A 17,534-nucleotide genomic window follows, 5' to 3' on the forward strand; every position below is an offset into this window, starting at 1 on the left:
GGTCCTCCATTCACTTACAGCCGGTGTTGACTTCCGAGCAGCCAGCAGGAGGTGAGTTTCTTGTTCCCACCTTCCCCTTTCTGAAAAACTCACTGCCTTCCCCACGTGGAAAAGCCACAACCTTCCGAACTGCAAAGTTTGCACCCAGTGGCAAAGAGCGTTTTGTTCGGACAGAGATGACTTGGCCACTGTACTCCAGGCACTGGTAACTTTCAGGCTGGTTCACTGCAATGTGATCCACATGGAGTTTTCAGGCGGTCCAAAATGGAAATGTCAGTCGGTCCAAAATGCTTCGGCCAGATTACTGGATGGAGTTCCATTTAGATTTTATAAAAAGGTAAAAGTAAAGGGGGACGCGGGTGGCACTGTGGGTTAAACCACTTAGTCTTGGCTTGCCGATCAGAAGGTTGGCGGTTCGAATCCCTGCGAGGGGGTGAGCTCCTGTTGCTCAGTCCCTGCTCCTGCCAACCTAGCAGTTCAAAAGCACGCCAGTGCAAGTAGATAAATAGGTACCACTCCAGCGGGAAGGTAAACGGCGTTTCCGTGCGCTGCTCTGGTTCGCCAGAAGCGGCTTAGTCATGCTGGCCACATGACCCGGAAGCTGTACACCGGCTCCCTCGGCCAGTAAAGCGAGATGAGCGCCGCAACCCCAGAGTTGGCCACGACTGGACCTAATGGTCAAGGGTCCCTTTAACTTTACTTTTAATAGGTATCTCAGGCCATTTGCACATACAGAATGTCGGCACCCTATGTATAGAAAGGAGCAAACCAGTGATATTTGAGGGAGCAGACTAGCAGGCGGGGCCCATTGCTTACATCACAGGAGCCTACACAACACAAAACACTGTTGCTGTATGTAGGTTTTATTTTATTTGTTTTGTATCTTATATTTTGGAAATGTACATCCAGGTTTTTTCCTTTAAATTTCTTTGGGGCCCCCAAGAGAGTGGGGCCCTAAGCTAGAGCTTGTTTAGCTTATATACCGTATTTTTCGCTCTATAAGACGCACCAGACCACAAGACGCACCTAGTTTTTGGAGGAGGAAAACAAGGGAAAAAAATTCTGAATCTCAGAAGCCAGAAGAGCAAGAGGGATCGCTGTGCAGTAAAAGCAGCAATCCCTCTTGCTGTTCTGGCTTCTGGGATAGCTGCGCAGCCTGCATTCGCTCCATAAGACGCACACACATTTCCCCTTACTTTTTAGGAGGGAAAAAGTGAGTCTTATAGAGCAAAAAAATATGGTACGTAAATCCAGCACTGTCCCCGGGGCTCAAGCCTGGGCAGCGTGTCTCACTTCTCGTAGCGAGGGAACCGCCAGAAGGCCCTAAGAGCTGGACCTCAGGTTCCGGGCTGATCTATGGGGGTGGAGATGCTCCTTCAGGTATACTGGGCCGAGGCTGTTTAGGGCTTTAAAGGTCAGCCCCAACACTTTTAATTGTGCTCAGAAACATACTGGGAGCCAATGCAAAAGTTACTATTTACAACACAACTTCTCACTCTCAGCACTCCTCAGAACTAACCACACCTCTCCCAGTCACCAGTCTAGCTGCCGCATTCTGGATTAGTTGCAGTTTCCGGGTCACTTTCAAAGGTAGCCCCACATAGATCGCATTGCAGTAGTCCAAGCGGGAGATAACCAGAGCATGCACCACTCTGGCAAGACAGTCTGCGGGCAGGGAGGGTCTCATCCTGCGTACCAGATGGAGCTGATAAACAGCTACCCTGGACACAATTGACCTGCACCTCCATGGACAGCTGTGAGTCCAGAATGACTCCCAGGCTGCGCACCTGGTCCTTCAGGGGCACAGTTGCCCCATTCAGGACCAGGGAGTCCTCCACACCCGCCCGCCTCCTGTCCCCCCAAAACAGTCCTTCTGTCTTGTTAGGATTCAACCTCAATCTGTTAGCCGCCATCCATCCCCCAACTGCCTCCAGACACTCACACAGGACCTTCACTGGTTCTGATTTAAGAGAGAGGTAGAGCTGGGTATCATCTGCATATTGATGGACACCCAGCCCAAACCCCCTGATGATCTCTCCCAGAAGCTTCATATAGATATTGACTATATGTGCTGCAGTGGTGCCCTTTGAGGAGGTCTGGAGCCGCAGCTACTGCCGAGCCCGGGAGACCCTGGTGGACATCCTGAGCGAATTCCCCCACGAGGCTGAGCACATCTTCAAGCCCCCCTGCGTCCCCCTCTGGAGATGTGCCGGTTGCTGTGGAGACGAAAGCCTGGAGTGCATCGCTGTGGAGACCCGGACCATCGACTTGCAGGTGCGCCGGTGGGGAAAGGGCTGCTGCCCTGGGTCCTAGAACCACAGAGGCATCACGGAATTGTAGAGTTCAAAGGGACCCCCAAAGGTCATCCAGCTCAACCCGCTGCAAAGCAGGAATCGCAACTTTAGCCCTTCCTTAACGTCATCACCTTGCAAAGCTCTGGTGGTGTTCCCTCAAACTCACTCCACTTATTGCAGAAACTGGGGTCTGCTCAAGGTCCCAGACTCATAGTTCCTTCGTTACATGTAAAACCAGAGGCACATTTAATGCTCATAGTACTGTAGGGTTGGAAGGGTCCCCTAGGGGTCATGTGGCCGAACCCCCAGTCAATGTAGGGATCACAACTAAAGAACTCATGGCAGATGAACCTCCCAAGTCTTACAAGGAACGGTTGAGGTAGCTGAGCCTGGAAAAGAGGAGACTGAAAGGTGATATGATAGCCATCTTTGCATGTCTGAAGGGCTGTCCCATGGAAGAGGGAACTAGCTTGTCTTCTCCTGCTCCAGAGGTTAGGACTCGAACCCATAGCTTCGAGATACAAGACAGGAGATTCCGACTAAACCTTAGGCAAGATGGTAAAGAGCTGTTCAACACCTCAGAAGATGATGGATTCTCCTTCACTGGAGGTTTTTAAGCAGTGGCCGGATGGCCATCAGTCATGAATGCTTTAGTAGAGATTCCTGCATTGCAGCGGGTTGGACTAGATGACCCTCGGTTGCCCCTTCCAATTCTCTGATACCACGATGGATGCCAATGGGTCGAATCCGTATGACTAACATTGGATCTGACCCAGGATTTGGCGAGACGCCTAGCAGGCACGCGAGGGTATGTCTGGCTGGATGAGGCCCAAAGTTCAGTCTGCCCCAGCACACTGTCTCCGCCATAGCTGTCAACCATCCCTTATTTGGCGGGACAGTCCCTTATTCCAGCGCCGTGTCCCGCTGCTGTCCCGGATTGATGATGTCCCTTAAATTTCCCGGGTTTCAAAGGAAGCAGCTCCTCTCCCTCCCTCCCTGCCGGCCAGGGAGGAGGGAGGCTCCAACTGTGTTGCTTGGCTGCGTTGCTCACCCAATAAGGAGTCTAAGAACGACCGGGGGGTGGAGCTTGCATGCCTTGTGCTGATCAAATCGGCTGCCTTGCCTGGGGACTCGCCTTTGCTCAGCACTTCCCAGCGGAGAGGTGACAGTGTTTTTCCTTGCTGCATCCCCTTTGCCGGGTTGCTGCGCTGTGGGAACCACCGCTTGAGGCTTCGTTTGGCTGCTGGCTGGGCTTTCTGCCTTTGGCTGGGAGGGGCTCAGAAGTTGAACATACTTGTGCTTGGAAAATCCCTTATTTTGGCTGCTGATCCCTTATTTTCGAGGCTGCTGGTCCCTTATTTTCAAATCTGTAAGTTGACAGCTATGGTCTCTGCCATCTAGTGGGGCAGGTGCCCGGGGAGGACGGGAGCTGGAGTGGGTGCAGGTGGTGGAAGGTGACGTGTCCCCCTTCCCCCTTGGCAGGTGGTCCGAGTGAGCCCTATCCTGGGCACGACTCAGCAGGAAGAAATGAAATTCGTGGAGCACACCCGCTGCTCTTGCAGGTGAGACGAAGGCCAAGCAGGAGCCAGCTGGGAGGTTTGGCGGGGAGGGTTTGCAGTTGGATATCGGGGGGTGGCATAAAGTGTTAACTTTCATGCCACAGCTCATTCTCTCTGCACCCCAGAGCCTATTTTCCAAACCACAGCTCATCCCTATAATGTATGGTGCACTTGTAAAAGTGCCCCTGAGCACGTGCAGAGTGTTTCCCCCCTCTCTCTCTCCCATATTTACCCATTCCCTTAATTTTAGAAAATGTGCATTTGGGACTCTTCGGGGGGGGGGAGAGGAAGGAGTGATATGGTTGAAGTTTATAAATAAGTATGGTATCGGATAATCTGAAAGCTCAACTAAAAACTCAGGAAGTGGACAAATTGATGCAGAATGTAGAGAAGGATCTAAAGACCTTCACGGAGGAGGTCAGGTAATTGAAAGCGCAGAAATTCAACCGGGACAAAAATGATTATGCTTACAACAACGTATTGTAGCACCCTGCTTGTGGTTAACGCTTAGCTGGAATGAAATATTCAACGCAGCAATAGAGAAATTAAAATAATAATTTATTTGTCAGACAAATAAATGAGAGACACAGTGGTATATGGATACCAAAGCTCTGCCCACTCCAGCCCTGATGGCCAGCACTTATATTTCCTCAGCCCAGCCCCCTTGCTCCTCCTTTGGCTGCCTCTGTCCAATCAGCCTGGTTGAAATTCCTATTGGCTGTTTGCTAGAACCAATCATAAAAGATACACCCATTTCCTATTACCTTTTATGGGAGACAAAGAGCTATATTTACTTCTATCCATAAATGGCAGACAGGTAGCCATATATCTTACATTTGCCTCGACCAGGCACCTTAATTATCAGATCATCTTTGCCCTATTGCCCTATTCACTCCAAAACAGATGGCTAATGGTTTTAATTTTTATCTTAAACAGAGATCTTGGGTTCACCTTCTCACACACCATCAATGAAATAAGAATCTAACATAAGAATCTAACATTTCTTACTTTCTAAATCCTTTGCATAATTACATTTAAGCCAATATATTTCATACATAACATATATAGATTTTTAGAAGAAAAGGCCTTTTCAAAGTAAAAACAGTTTCCAAAAGCAACCCCTTTCAAGCCAGCTGCTGTTCCCATTAGCTCTTGCCCTTTAACCTTAGGAAAATATGACTCGAGTCTTCTGTTAAACAATAAAACTTACTGTTTACCAACTCTTAATTAGTGTTTTTTTGCAGCTTGATTGTATTCTGTAATTTGTATGGTCAGTGTGACCTTTTGCTCCCAGCCTGTAATTTCCTTTTACAACCCTGAGGCACTGCTATAGATCAGAGGGGCCCTGTTTAGGAAGATAAACATCTGCCAAAGCACCCAGCCAGCTGCTTTATGCCTGGCATAAAACATACAAACATTTGCAAATAAATTTTTTAAGCTCATTTTAAAATGCAGGCCTTGATCTGATGCCTCAGTATATTGGTGGTTCAGTGACAATGATAAAAACAAGAACAAACAGACTAGAAGATGTGCTGGTGGTATTACGCCACGTGATTTCCCTAGTGACTGTGATTCCAATGGTGCCTCCAGTCACAGTGACATGGAGAGAGATAGGGAGTTGCAGCTTAGATCCAGTAGGCGCTGTCCGGGTTTTCGCAAGGGCCAGATGACATGTCCTCACAGGAGAAAAGGATTTCAACAGAATCACTCGTTGTTAATTTGTCTTCTCATAATTTAACTAGAGCAGAATTAAGTATATTAAAGCCCTATACGGCCTAGGACCCTCGTACCTACGGGACTGCCTCTCCTGGTATGTCCCACGGAGGACCTTACGGTCTTCAAACAAAAACATCTTGGAGGTCCTGGGCCACAGGGAGGTTAGGCTGGCCTCAACCAGAGTCAGGGCCTTTTCAGTACTGGCCCCGATCTGGTGGAACGCTCTGTCACAAGAGACTAGGGCCGTGCAGGACTTGACATCTTTCCACAGGGCCTGCAAGACGGAGCTGTTCCACCAGGCCTTTGGCCAAGGCACAGTCTGACCCCCTCCTTCGGTAATCCTCACAGAACTCTAGCCCAATGGTTGCCATTAATTCGATTTGAACTGATTTTATAATGAACTGATTTTAGAATGTTGTATTATTTTACTGTTGTTAGCTGCTCTGAGCCTGGCTTCGGCTGGGGAGGGCGGGATATAAATAAATTATTATTATTATTATTATTATTGAGAAAGGATTGGGTTTTGTACCCACACCAGGCTATTCTGCCTTCCAAACTCGTGTAGATATTCATAAGATCATTCGTCAAATCACACTTAGATCATGTTTTGCATGTATGGCATGGAGAAAGTGGCAATTTCTCGTCTCCCTCTCTCATAAGACTAGAACTCATGGACATATAATGAAGCTGGAAATTCAGGACAGATATAGGAAAGGGCTCCTTTCACACAGCACAGAGTTAGACCATGGAACTCACTGCCACAGGAAGCAGGGATCGCCACCCGCTTGGATGGCTTTAGAAGAGGAAGAGACAAATTCATGGAGGATGCTGGACTAGTTGGGCCATTGGCCTGATCCAACAGCCAGGCTCTTCTTAGGTCCTTGTGGAACCTCCAGCTGCAGCAGCAGTCTATCTACATTCCTAGGTTCTTAGGGATATTTGGCCACTTCGGAAACAGGATGCCGGACTGGGTGCTTTTTCTACGGGAAGCACACACACCAGATCAGCTTCAACCAATCCATCCGCTTCCGCTTGTGTAAATATATGTTTTCCTCTTTTTCCAGGCCTCGGCGGAAACGTTTGAAAGGCGAGAGGTAAGTGGTATATAATAATAATAATAATAATAATAATAATAATAATAATAATTTATTATTTATACCCTGCCCATCTGGCTGGGTTTCCCCAGCCACTCTGGGTGGCTTCCAACGGAATATTAAAATACAATAACCTATTAAACATTAAAAGCTTCCTTAAACAGGACTGCCTTCAGATGTCTTCTAAAAGTCTGGTAGTTGTTGTTTTTCTCTTTGTGGGGGGGCGTTCCACAGGGCGGGCGCCACCACCGAGAAGGCCCTCTGCCTGGTTCCCTGTAACTTGGCTTCTCGCAGCGAGGGAACGGCCAGAACAGCAGAACTAACCATGAAAACTCTTTAAAACATTCAGAAGATAAAATAAACAATGAAAACATGCATCAACATCTATTTGCCTGGTGCCAGAGTGCAGGTGCTGGCACACTAAAACATTGACTTCTTACAAATGTGGAATGGGGTCTTATGTGGCAGCTGGAACAGGGCCACTTCCATAGATCGAAGCGGTTGAGGGGGAGGTACTTGGAATAAGGAGATCTCACAGGTGAACTGGTCCCAAATTGTTAAGGGCTTTATATATTAATAGCAGCACCTTGACTGTGGCCATTGGGAAGCAGAGCAGATCTCTGAGCACAGGTGTTGCCAAGGCTACCTTCCTGCCCAGGGCCAGATTAAGATTTGATGAGGCCCTAAGCTCCTGAAGGTAATGGGGCCCTTTATATGTCCAGCTGTACTTTGCCAACAACAAATTGTCACTTTTTTTTGTGTTGAATATATGCAATATGGTAAATTATGGACCTAATAGGTATCTAAAGGGACACGGGTGGCGCTGTGGGTTAAAGCACAGAGCCTAGGACTTGCTGATCAGAAGGTCGGCGGTTCGAATCCCCGCAACGGGGTGAGCTCCCGTTGCTCGGTCCCTGCTCCTGCCCACCTAGCAGTTCGAAAGCACGTCCAAGTGCAAGTAGATAAATAGGTACCACTTCGGCGGGAAGGTAAACGGTGTTTCCGTGTGCTGCTCTGGTTCGCCAGAAGCGGCTTAGTCATGCTGGCCACATGACCCGGAAGCTGTACACCGGCTCCCTTGGCCAGGAAAACGAGATGAGCGCCGCAACCCCAGAGTCAGTCACGACTGGACCTAATGGTCAGGGGTCCCTTTACCTTTACCTTTAATAGGTATCTAAAGCCATTTGCCGGGGACGCGGGTGGCGCTGTGGGTAAAACCTCAGCACCTAGGACTTGCTGATCACATGGTCGGCGGTTCAAATCCCCGCGGCGGGGTGCGCTCCCGTTGTTCGGTCCCAGCGCCTGCCAACCTAGCAGTTCAAAAGCACCCTCGGGTGCAAGTAGATAAATAGGGATCGCTTACCAGCAGGAAGGTAAAGGGCGTTCCGTGTGCTGCGCTGGCTCTCGGATGCAGATGCAGCTTGTCACACTGGCCACGTGACCCGGAAGTGTCTGCGGACAGCGCTGGCTCCCGGCTTATAGAGTGAGATGAGCGCACAACCCTAGAGTCTGGCAAGACTGGCCCGTACGGGCAGGGGTACCTTTACCTTTAAAGCCATTTGCACATAACAAAAGCAATTGATATAGAAATGAGCAAACCAGCGATATTTTAGTCGTTTAGTCGTGTCCGACTCTTCGTGACCCCCTGGACCAGAGCACGCCAGGCTCTCCTGTCTTCCACTGCCTCCCGCAGTTTGGTCAAACTCATGCTGGTAGCTTCGAGAACACTGTCCCACCATCTCGTCCTCTGTCGTCCCCTTCTCCATGTGCCCTCCATTTTTCCCAACACCAGGGTCTTTTCCAGGGAGTCTTCTCTTCTCATGAGGTGGCCAAAGTCTTGGAGCCTCAGCTTCAGGATCTGTCCTTCCAGTGAGCACTCAGGGCTGATTTCCTTCAGAATGGAGAGGTTGGATCTTCTTGCAGTCCATGGGACTCTCAAGAGTCTCCTCCAGCACCACAATTCAAAAGCATCCATTCTTCGGCGATCAGCCTTCTTTATGGTCCAGCTCTCACTTCCATACATCACTACTGGGAAACCATAGCTTTAACTATACGGACCTTTGTCGGCAAGGCGATGTCTCTGCTTTTTAGGATGCTGTCTAGGTTTGTCATAGCTTTTCTCCTAAGAAGCAGGCATCTTTTAATTTCGTGACTTACATCACAGGAACCTACGTAACACAAAACACTGTTGCTGTATGTAGGTTTCATTTTATTTGTTTTTTATCTTATATTTTGGAAATGTACATCCATTTTCTTTTTCCTTTAAATTTTTTGGGGGCCCCCAAGAGGGTGGGGCCCTAAGCTATAGCTTCTTTAGCTTATATGTAAATCCAGCACTGTTTCTGCCAGCAGATGTGCTGCAGCGTTCTGGATCAGTTGCAAGAGAAAGTAGAGTGCAACTGCGGTAATCCAGTTTTGATGAATCCAACGCATGAATCACTGTGGGGGGAGTGAAGCTGCCTTTCTTGCCCCCTAGAGACAGCTGGGTGCTCCCAATTCACCAGGGACAACCCCAGTTTCCCCATCTCTGTAGATGCCTCCTTAGAAACAGCTGGGTCGCTGGATTTACCTGTCTCTCCAGGCACATCCCAAATGCCGTTAGGGAGGTATTTTTATATGCAACGGCTGCAGCTCGGACTTTGGTGGCAAAGGGGTGGAAGGAAGAAGAAGTCCCGACAATAACAGATTGGCATAACAAGCTACAAGAATTTGCTGAAATGGCGCAGTTGACAAATAGCCTGAGAGGCAGTTCAAAACAAAAATTTATGGAACAGCGGGATAGATATAAAACATATGTTCAAAAATACAGCAAAGTTTTGCTATCTATGTATAATGGTATGGGGTTGCTCGTGCGTAAGTTGCCGCCTCTCCTGGCTATGTTGCCTTGTTAAACCTTTCTGTCTGGACAGCCCTTCAATTCGTGGCTGCCTCAGTCGCTAGCAGAATCCGTCAGTGGGCGTTTCTTAAACCTTTTCCAACATAAAAGTTGTTTGACACCCAGTCTCCTCCTACTTTCTCTGCGCGGAAGTCTTCTGCGCAGGGAGGGCGTGGGTAACGGAGGACCAGTGCTCTCCCCGCTGGTGTCCGGTGAAGAGTCTGGGAGCCCTCTCCCCGATTCCCCCATCTGCCCCTCCTTATTCCTGGTGTTGCACTGAATTGCTTCCCCATCTGCTGAGCTGCCTCTCTCCCTGCTGGGCCCTTCTCCAGCATCATTAGAGAGCCTTCCCTCCACCTCTAGCTCCGATGTCAGTTCCCTGACACTATGCTAGCATTTGATTGATGTTGGAGAGAGACTGAGTTGAGAAATAAGACCAAGGGTACATATTGATATAGGAATGTATTAGACAAAATGTAAAGAAATATACAATAATAAGAGTACATTCAATTGTAAAAAAGGAATATACAACGGGATAGACAGGAAGTCCAAAGTGTTGGTACAGATATGACTTTTTTGTCCTTGTTTTTTTCTTTTCTTCCTTTTTTGTTATCTTTTGGTATATAAATTTTGTTTATAAATTTTGTATACATGTTGAAAATTATATGATAATAAGCATTGTACTGTGATGTGATATTCTTTACCGATGTAACATAAGAACGTTAATAAATAAATAAAATTGCCAAAAAAGATAAAAAAGATTTACCTGTCTCTCCTTTCCCCAGGAGCCACCGGATTGGGGCCAAGAGGAGACCCCGGGAGCCAAGCCTGACGCCTTTCACACCAATGTAGGTACACGAGAGCACCGTGTCTGCGTGGCAGTTGGCAACAATAGGAAAGAGGCCTTAGCCTCCCTCCCTCTGGGGGGAGAGATTGCCTACATTTAATGCAAAAGCCTGGCATTTCCAAATTAAAAACAAAGGTCCATTGGGAGAACGTGAAGGGAAAGACTCAGAGCGGCTGCCAGCCAGAGTAGACGACATGGTTAGATGGACCAACACTCTGACCCAGGTGGTTTCATAACATTATTCCTTACTTGTAAAGCTTCTCAGGTGTCCTAGGAGATTGAAAGGTCAGGCAAGCCTTGCCTGCAGGCTCTCGATCAAAAAGGCGCAAGAGGAAAGAGGAATGGGGAGGGCAGTGGAAAAGTAGCGAGCACAGTTGCCAATGCTTGAAGTTACATACTCAGAGCAGTGCAGTCTGATTTGGAGGAGCACCATGTTTTTACACGCATATTTCACACCTGACCAGCACCCCTTAGTTCTCTAGATGGTGGATGGGGCCAGAGCATAACCCCCCCCCCCCCGGCTTCGGGATGGAGGGAGGGAGAGAGGGCAATGTTACGATAGGGTTAGCAATGTCCTGAGCTGCCTGTAGGTGCCGCTGTTGCTTCAGCCCTGGCGTAAGGAGCACCATAAGGTACGTTCCTATTTAAATCAGCCCTTTATCTGCCCAATTCTCCTCTCCTGCAGTGCAGAATTCTGGAAAGTCAGCAGGTCTGCCGGGGACTGGCACCTTCAGACCTCTCCAGTGTAATAAACAAAAATCTGCCCTTATTTCCTTGTGGGGGACACAAGAGCCCTTACAGAGTCCTTTGTAGGTTCTCCATCGGTCAGAGAGAAGAACAGAGGCCAGCCAGAGAATATTGAGAAGCAAAGCAGCTCGTAAGCCTGATCTTTATTGAACTGTTGCAACAGGGTCCCCCCTTCACACTCAGGAGGAGGACCCAGAACCAAGGTGTACCTGCCCTTATATAGACATTTTAAATTGCCAGCCCTGGAGTCCAAGACCACCACCAGAAACATCATACATACATCACAGAAAGGGCAGTCTACAACAGAAATCTGAGTGTGCTGTTTTACCTCCTGTCTGGCAGGTTACCTGTTAATGCTCACTTGATTGGATACCCTGGGGAGCCTGGCCAGTCTTTTGTAATGATAAATACTTAGTTCCTGAGCCAGCTCACAGGCTCACCCTATTTATATATAGACATACCCTTAAGACAGGATTTGTGAAGGAAAGGACAATGGGGAGGCTTGTCCATTTTCCTTTGACCTTGCAAGAGAAATCATTTGCTCATTTTGGGAGTCAAAATGGTTTTCAGGGCTGTTTTCCTGTGCTGCTTCAGGCATGTGGTTTATATCATTATGTACGTGTTTGCTTGGTACATTTATGAACATTTATTATATATATAAGACCTTAATTTTTTTATTTCACCAGCTTCACCCCCCAAACCTGTTGCATGTGGTTTTATTTCAGCAGCTGCAAACTCCCCGGTGCGGGGAGACCAGAGGCCCAGCACAGAGACCAAGAAGAAGCCAAGAATTTGCCCCTGTCCGAGAGAGACATTCCTGTCTGAAGTCCGGACGCAGGCAGGGCTGTCTCGCTCCCAGCTGCCCATGCAAGAATGGCGGACAGAAAAATCCCTGCAAGGCCCAGTCTGGGGGCTGCCCTCCGTGGGGGCTGGGGTCAGGGGCTGCCCTTTTCTGGACGCTGATGGGATCGGGAGACCCTCCATCTGCAGAGGGGTGGGGCAGACGTCCGCTGACTATCCATTAAAGAGTCCTGCTCCCTGACTGGTCCCCAGATATGTCTTACAGACTTCCCTGATCTGGTCCCCGCCAGCTGATTTGAACTCAGAACTCCAAAGAGAGCACCAGGTTGGGGTGGCCAGACCATGGCATGCCTACGTGTTTCCCCCTTCTTCTGTTGACCCAACAAGGCATGTTCTGTTTCTGCACTAAAAAAGGGCCTTTTGCAAAGCATTCCTGCCCTCCACCCCATCATTGCCTCCCTCCCTCCCTCTTTTATTTATGACGCATCGTTCTTAGGTCTGAAACACACGTCTGGTCCAGGCATGCGTCTCGCGTGTGGCTGTATGTGTGGAAGTGAGTGTTTGTGTGTTCACCCAAAAGACGTTGCATTGGCTCCCGTGCGCTCCTAGCACGAAAGAAGCCACAGCTTTTTGCAAATGTTGTGTTTTTAAAACAGTGTTTTCCATACCCCGCCGTCAGGGAAAAACCTAGTGCTAATTTTTGAAAACAGGAGATGTTATATGGGCTGACCGAAATCGAGGCACACTTCAAACCCCAGATAAGTGGGAGTCAGCTTTGGCTACTCAGCGGTGGTGAGGGAAAGGCACTCTGCACATGTGCAATGACACTCTTTCCACTATCATTATTATTATTATTATTATACCATATATTTCAGTTTATGTCTTCATTAGCCTCTCATCTTGCAAGTCAGCCTTCCAAGTGCATTAGAATTACTTGAGCAGCGCTGAAGGGCATTGAAGCCCACCTCATTGATATTTCTTTTTAGCCACTGGCTTATGAAGCCACTCACGCCTCCTTCATTTCCTCGACGAAACACCGCAGAGCCTTTCCTTCCGCACTGCCGAGAAGCCTGCCTTTTGAAGTGCCTTGGAGTTAATTGTACAGCGCTAAACCGCATTGAAGTCTGCTGCGTGTTTCTTTCAAGCACCGACAGATGGAGCTGTTGCTTTCCTTAACCCTGCTGTCAGGGATGCTCTGGGGAAGAGAATAGCACTTTTTAAAACTAGGCCCCGAGAGAGTAGGAATCCTGCGCCAGGAGATCCTGAAGTGTAGAAGGAAAGTCGGCGGTAAACCTAGGTGTGGCACTGGTACCCTTTTGGTTATTATGGCCACAAACCACTTTAAAAGACACACCCACCTGCATGGACGAAAGAGAGGATTATATTTTTGCATGCATGCTCTGTGGATGGCTAAGAACAGATCTACCACCTAAAACACCACCTGCAACTTCTGTGCGGTGGTTTGATTTCATTTGATATGTGGGATTACAGAGGATAAGACTTACCCGTGACTATCAGTGGCTAAGAGCCACAACGGCTATGCCCCGCCTCTACGGACAGAGGCCTTAATTCTGAATACCAGGAGGGGAGAGCGTTCTTGTGGTCAGATACTGTTTCTGAGCTTCCCATTCGAGCACCTTGTCGGCCACTGTGAGAACAGGATGCTGGCCAAATTGGCCATCGACCTGGTCCAGCAGGGTCTTCTTATAGAGCCTCCAGGTCCAGAGGCAGTCTACCTGGGTTCCTAGAGGTATTTGGCCACTGGGAGAACAGGATGCTGGCCTGATTTTATGGCTTTACGACTGCAGAGCTTAAACAAACTGAAAGGGTTTGTGCATGCACTTTCAACCTTTATTGGGAGTTGGGAAATAGATTGAGGAAGCAGAACGAGACTGGGATGTTCACTTCCTTTCTGGTTCTATGTAAATCCTGGATGCGGGTGGCGCTGGGGGTTAAACCACAGAGCCTAGGGCTTGCCGATCAGAAGGTTGGCAGTTTGAATCCCCGCGACGGGGTGAGCTCCCGTTGCTCGGTCCCTGCTCCTGCCAACCTAGCAATTCAAAAGCACGTCAAAGTGCAAGTAGATAAATAGGTATTGCTCCGGCGGGAAGGTAAACGGTGTTTCCGTGTGCTGCTCTGGTTCACCAGAAGTGGCTTAGTCATGCTGGCCACATGACCCGGAAGCTGTACGCCGGCTCCCTCTGCCAATAAAGTGAGATGAGCGCCGCAACCCCAGAGTCGGCCACGACTGGACCTAATGGTCAGGGGTCCTTTACCTTTACCTTTAAATTCTGGAGATCAAACCACTTGCAAAAATTATATCCGTGTCTATGGGAAAGATATGTCACAAAGGGATAGATTTTGTGGTTTCCGGCGTGTGGTTTTGATGTTCCGATCGAGTGAGCTGGTTGTAAATGTGAGTTTTATCTGCTTCCTTTTCTGGACTGTTAAATCTTCAAGAGTCCACCTGTGATTCATTCGGCTCGCTCCCAATTATGGCCAAATAAATTCTCTCTCCCTGCTGGTGTTTGCTTTACAAAAATGCAAACGGATATTCTTAATTGTAAAGTGAAAAAGTTCCCAGGCACTTTTCGAGGGGTGGGGGGCATTTCCTGATTAAGAGGCAGTGTGGTGTAGTGGTTAGAGTGTCAGATTAGGACCTGCGAGACCAGGTTCTTATGACTGCAGAGATTAAACAAATTGATAGGGTTTGTGTTTGTGCGTTGTGTCTTTCAGTTTTTATTGGGAGGTTGGAATCAGCTTAAGAAGGCAGAATGAGGCTTGGATGCTGACTTCCTTCCTGGTTCTATGTAAATTCTGGCGATCAAACCACTATTAAAATTTTTATCTGTTTCTGAGGGAAAGATCTGTGACACAGTGCTTGCTTTTGTGGTTTCAGACATGTGGCTTTTTATGTTCTGATTGAGTGAGATGGTTGTAAAGGTGCGTTTTATCTGTTTCCTCTTCGGGGATGTTAAATTTACAAGAGTCTGATGGTGATTCACTCGCCTCTCCCCAATTATGGCCAAATAAATTCTCACCCTGCTGGTGTTTGCTTTACAAAAATGCACATGAGTATTCTTATTTGTAAACAGATATTTCCCTCCTTTATTCGGCAAGTATTTCAAATTGTGGGTGTCGTTGGATTTCCGGATTTTAAAATAAAATAAAAATAAAAAAAGCATTGATGCCGCAGCTAAATTCTTTTAAAAGGTTTGATTTCAATGGGACATAAGCACAAGGAACCGTTTTCAACTGAAAAGGCCATTTGCTTTGCTTTGACTCCATCCAATAGAAAGGTCACCAGACATTTTTCTATAGACAGCTTAAAGATTTCTTTTTTCTTAAGCGCCATTAAAAAAAAAAAAAAAAAAAGAGAATTCAGCTTTCAAAAAAGTTCCCAGGCACTTTTTGCGGGTGCAGTGGAGGGAAATTTGCTGATTAAGAGACAGTGTGGTATAGTGGTTAGAGCGTCACACTAAGACAGGGGTAGGCAACCTAAGGCCCAGGGGCCGGATCCAGCCCAATCGCCTTCTCAATCCGGCTCGCGGATGGTCCAGGAATCAGCATGTTTTTACATGAGTAGAATGTGTCCTTTTATTTAAAATGCATCTCTGGGTTATTTGTGGGGCATAGGAATTCGTTCATCCCCCCCCCCCAAAAAAAATATAGTCTGGCCCCCCACAAGGTCTGAGGGATGGTGAACTCTTCTGGCAATCTTAATTCCGGCTAGGGATTCATCCAGCCCAGCCTTTCGCATGATGAATTCTGCATATAAGTTAAATAAGCAGGGAGACAATATACAGCCTTGCCGTACTCCTTTCCCAATTTTGAACCAATCAGTTTTTCCATATCCAGTTCTAACTGTAGCTTCTTGTCCCACATAGAGATTTCTCAGGAGACAGATGAGGTGATCAGGCACTCCCATTTCTTTAAGAACTTGCCATAGTTTGCTGTGGTCGACACAGTCAAAGGCTTGCATAGTCAATATGATATGATAGCCATCTTCAAATATCTCAAGGGCTGTCATATGGTAGATGGAGGAAGCTTGTTTTCTCCTGCTCTGGAGGGTAGGACTCGAACCCATGGCTTCAAGTTACAAGAAAGGAAATTCCGACTGAATATCAGGAAGAACTTTCTGATGGTAAGTGGCAGCAATTCAGCAGTGGCACCAACTCCCTTGGCAGTCTTTAAACAGAGGTTGGGTGCCAGGGATTCTTCAGCAGCGATTTCTGCATTGCAGCGGGTTGGAGTAGATGACCCTGGGGGAGCCCTTCCAAATCTATGATTCTAAGTCAGCCACCCTCTTATTAAGGATGGAGTTTTTTCCAAGGTGGAGAGGAAGCCCTGGGGGGAATCTGGTGTTGGACTTCTTAATCTTCAGCAGGGGAAGAGAAATGCCAAGCTGGCAAGGCCAGGAACCACTCCTGGCTTGGCTGCTACTTTTCTGCTTTCGGGGAGAGGCGCTGCTGACTCCTGAGGGCGACTCCCGGCTCTCTGGACCGGTTTGGAGCCCGAGAGAAAGGCTGGCAGCGGCTGGCATTCCAAAGCCATGTGTCACCCGGCGGGCGCGGGGGATGCTGGGAGTTGTAGTCTTCTCCCCCCTCCAGCTGGAGAAGTCCCAGGTGGGCTGCCGTCACCTTTTCTCTTTCCTCGGTTGTTTTAGCTGGCCCCCACCCCGCCTGCCCTCCACGTGCCAGCTCATCAGAGACAGCGATGTGGCCTCTGAGCATGGGCAAAGTACTTTTGCCACCCTCCCTCCCTCCCGGGAATCCAGGGCGAATCAGAATGATAAAAAAACGACAGGGAATGCAATTGAAAGCAGGAAGGTGCAGTGTTTCCAATAATAATAATAATAATAATAATAATAATTTTTATTTATACCCCGCCCTCCCCAGCCAAGACCGGGCTCAGGGCGGCTAACAATCAATAATAAAAACAAGTTGATTAAAATACAACTTTAAAAACAAGATTAAAATAGAACATTAAAACCCATGGGGTGGGGTGCGTTGTACCCCCCTATCCACACCTTAAAATAAGCGCCCTCCACCCTCCGACGGACCAGCAGCCGGAGCGACTTCAGATTCGTCCCCCCAGAAAAAAAAGAGAGGGGAAGGGCTTGCGGGGACAGCCTGGGCACTCTGCCCATGCTCAGAGGTCTCCCTGCAGCGTCGGTCCCCCAGGCCGCCGGCGGGCCTCCAATCGGATCCCACCGCGCCCTGTCGCAGGACCTTGTGTGTGTGTATTTTAATTTTTATTAATTTTATTAAATAATACAAGAATATTAAAAAAGAGACAAATTTCAAACATATGCATATAAACACAATCATTCACCCATTGTTCAACAATATTTAGAGACCAAGAAAAGAAGCAAAGAAAAAAAGAAAAATTGGAAAATAGAAAGAGCAACACTTGCACGCAAACATATCCATGCCACAAAATCCAAAAAACACAAAATGCAATTCTTTGTGCGTGTGAACGGCCCTAATAATCCGGTTCAGGGCAGGACTACCAGTCCCAGAATGCAGCAGGAGCCGCTCCGGAGCAGTCCTACCTGTTGGACGGCCAAGGGAAGCCGCGGTGGGCGGAGGCAGCGGGCAG

The 17,534-nt window shown here is 48.1% G+C and overlaps 1 protein-coding gene across 3 annotated transcripts in view; it reads left to right on the plus strand.

The window, feature by feature from the left end:
- Positions 1–15,117, plus strand: part of LOC308484458 (snake venom vascular endothelial growth factor toxin HF-like) — a 50,983-nt gene extending 35,866 nt beyond the window's left edge. For 2 of the 3 annotated variants that reach the window (XM_081019431.1, XM_081019430.1), the window contains 6 exons: positions 21–51; positions 2,078–2,274; positions 3,777–3,856; positions 6,634–6,663; positions 10,324–10,386; positions 11,819–15,117. In XM_081019431.1, coding sequence (XP_080875557.1) covers positions 21–51; positions 2,078–2,274; positions 3,777–3,856; positions 6,634–6,663; positions 10,324–10,386; positions 11,819–11,957 — 540 coding nt within the window. In that variant the 3' untranslated portion in view covers positions 11,958–15,117. The remainder of the gene's footprint in view (positions 1–20; positions 52–2,077; positions 2,275–3,776; positions 3,857–6,633; positions 6,664–10,323; positions 10,387–11,818) is intronic. The other variant, XM_081019432.1, reaches the window with a different exon arrangement.
- The last annotated feature ends 2,417 nt before the right edge of the window (positions 15,118–17,534 follow it).

Source organism: Podarcis pityusensis (genome assembly GCF_964106645.2).
Source record: "Podarcis pityusensis genome assembly, chromosome: 8".
Lineage (NCBI taxonomy): Eukaryota > Metazoa > Chordata > Lepidosauria > Squamata > Lacertidae > Podarcis > Podarcis pityusensis.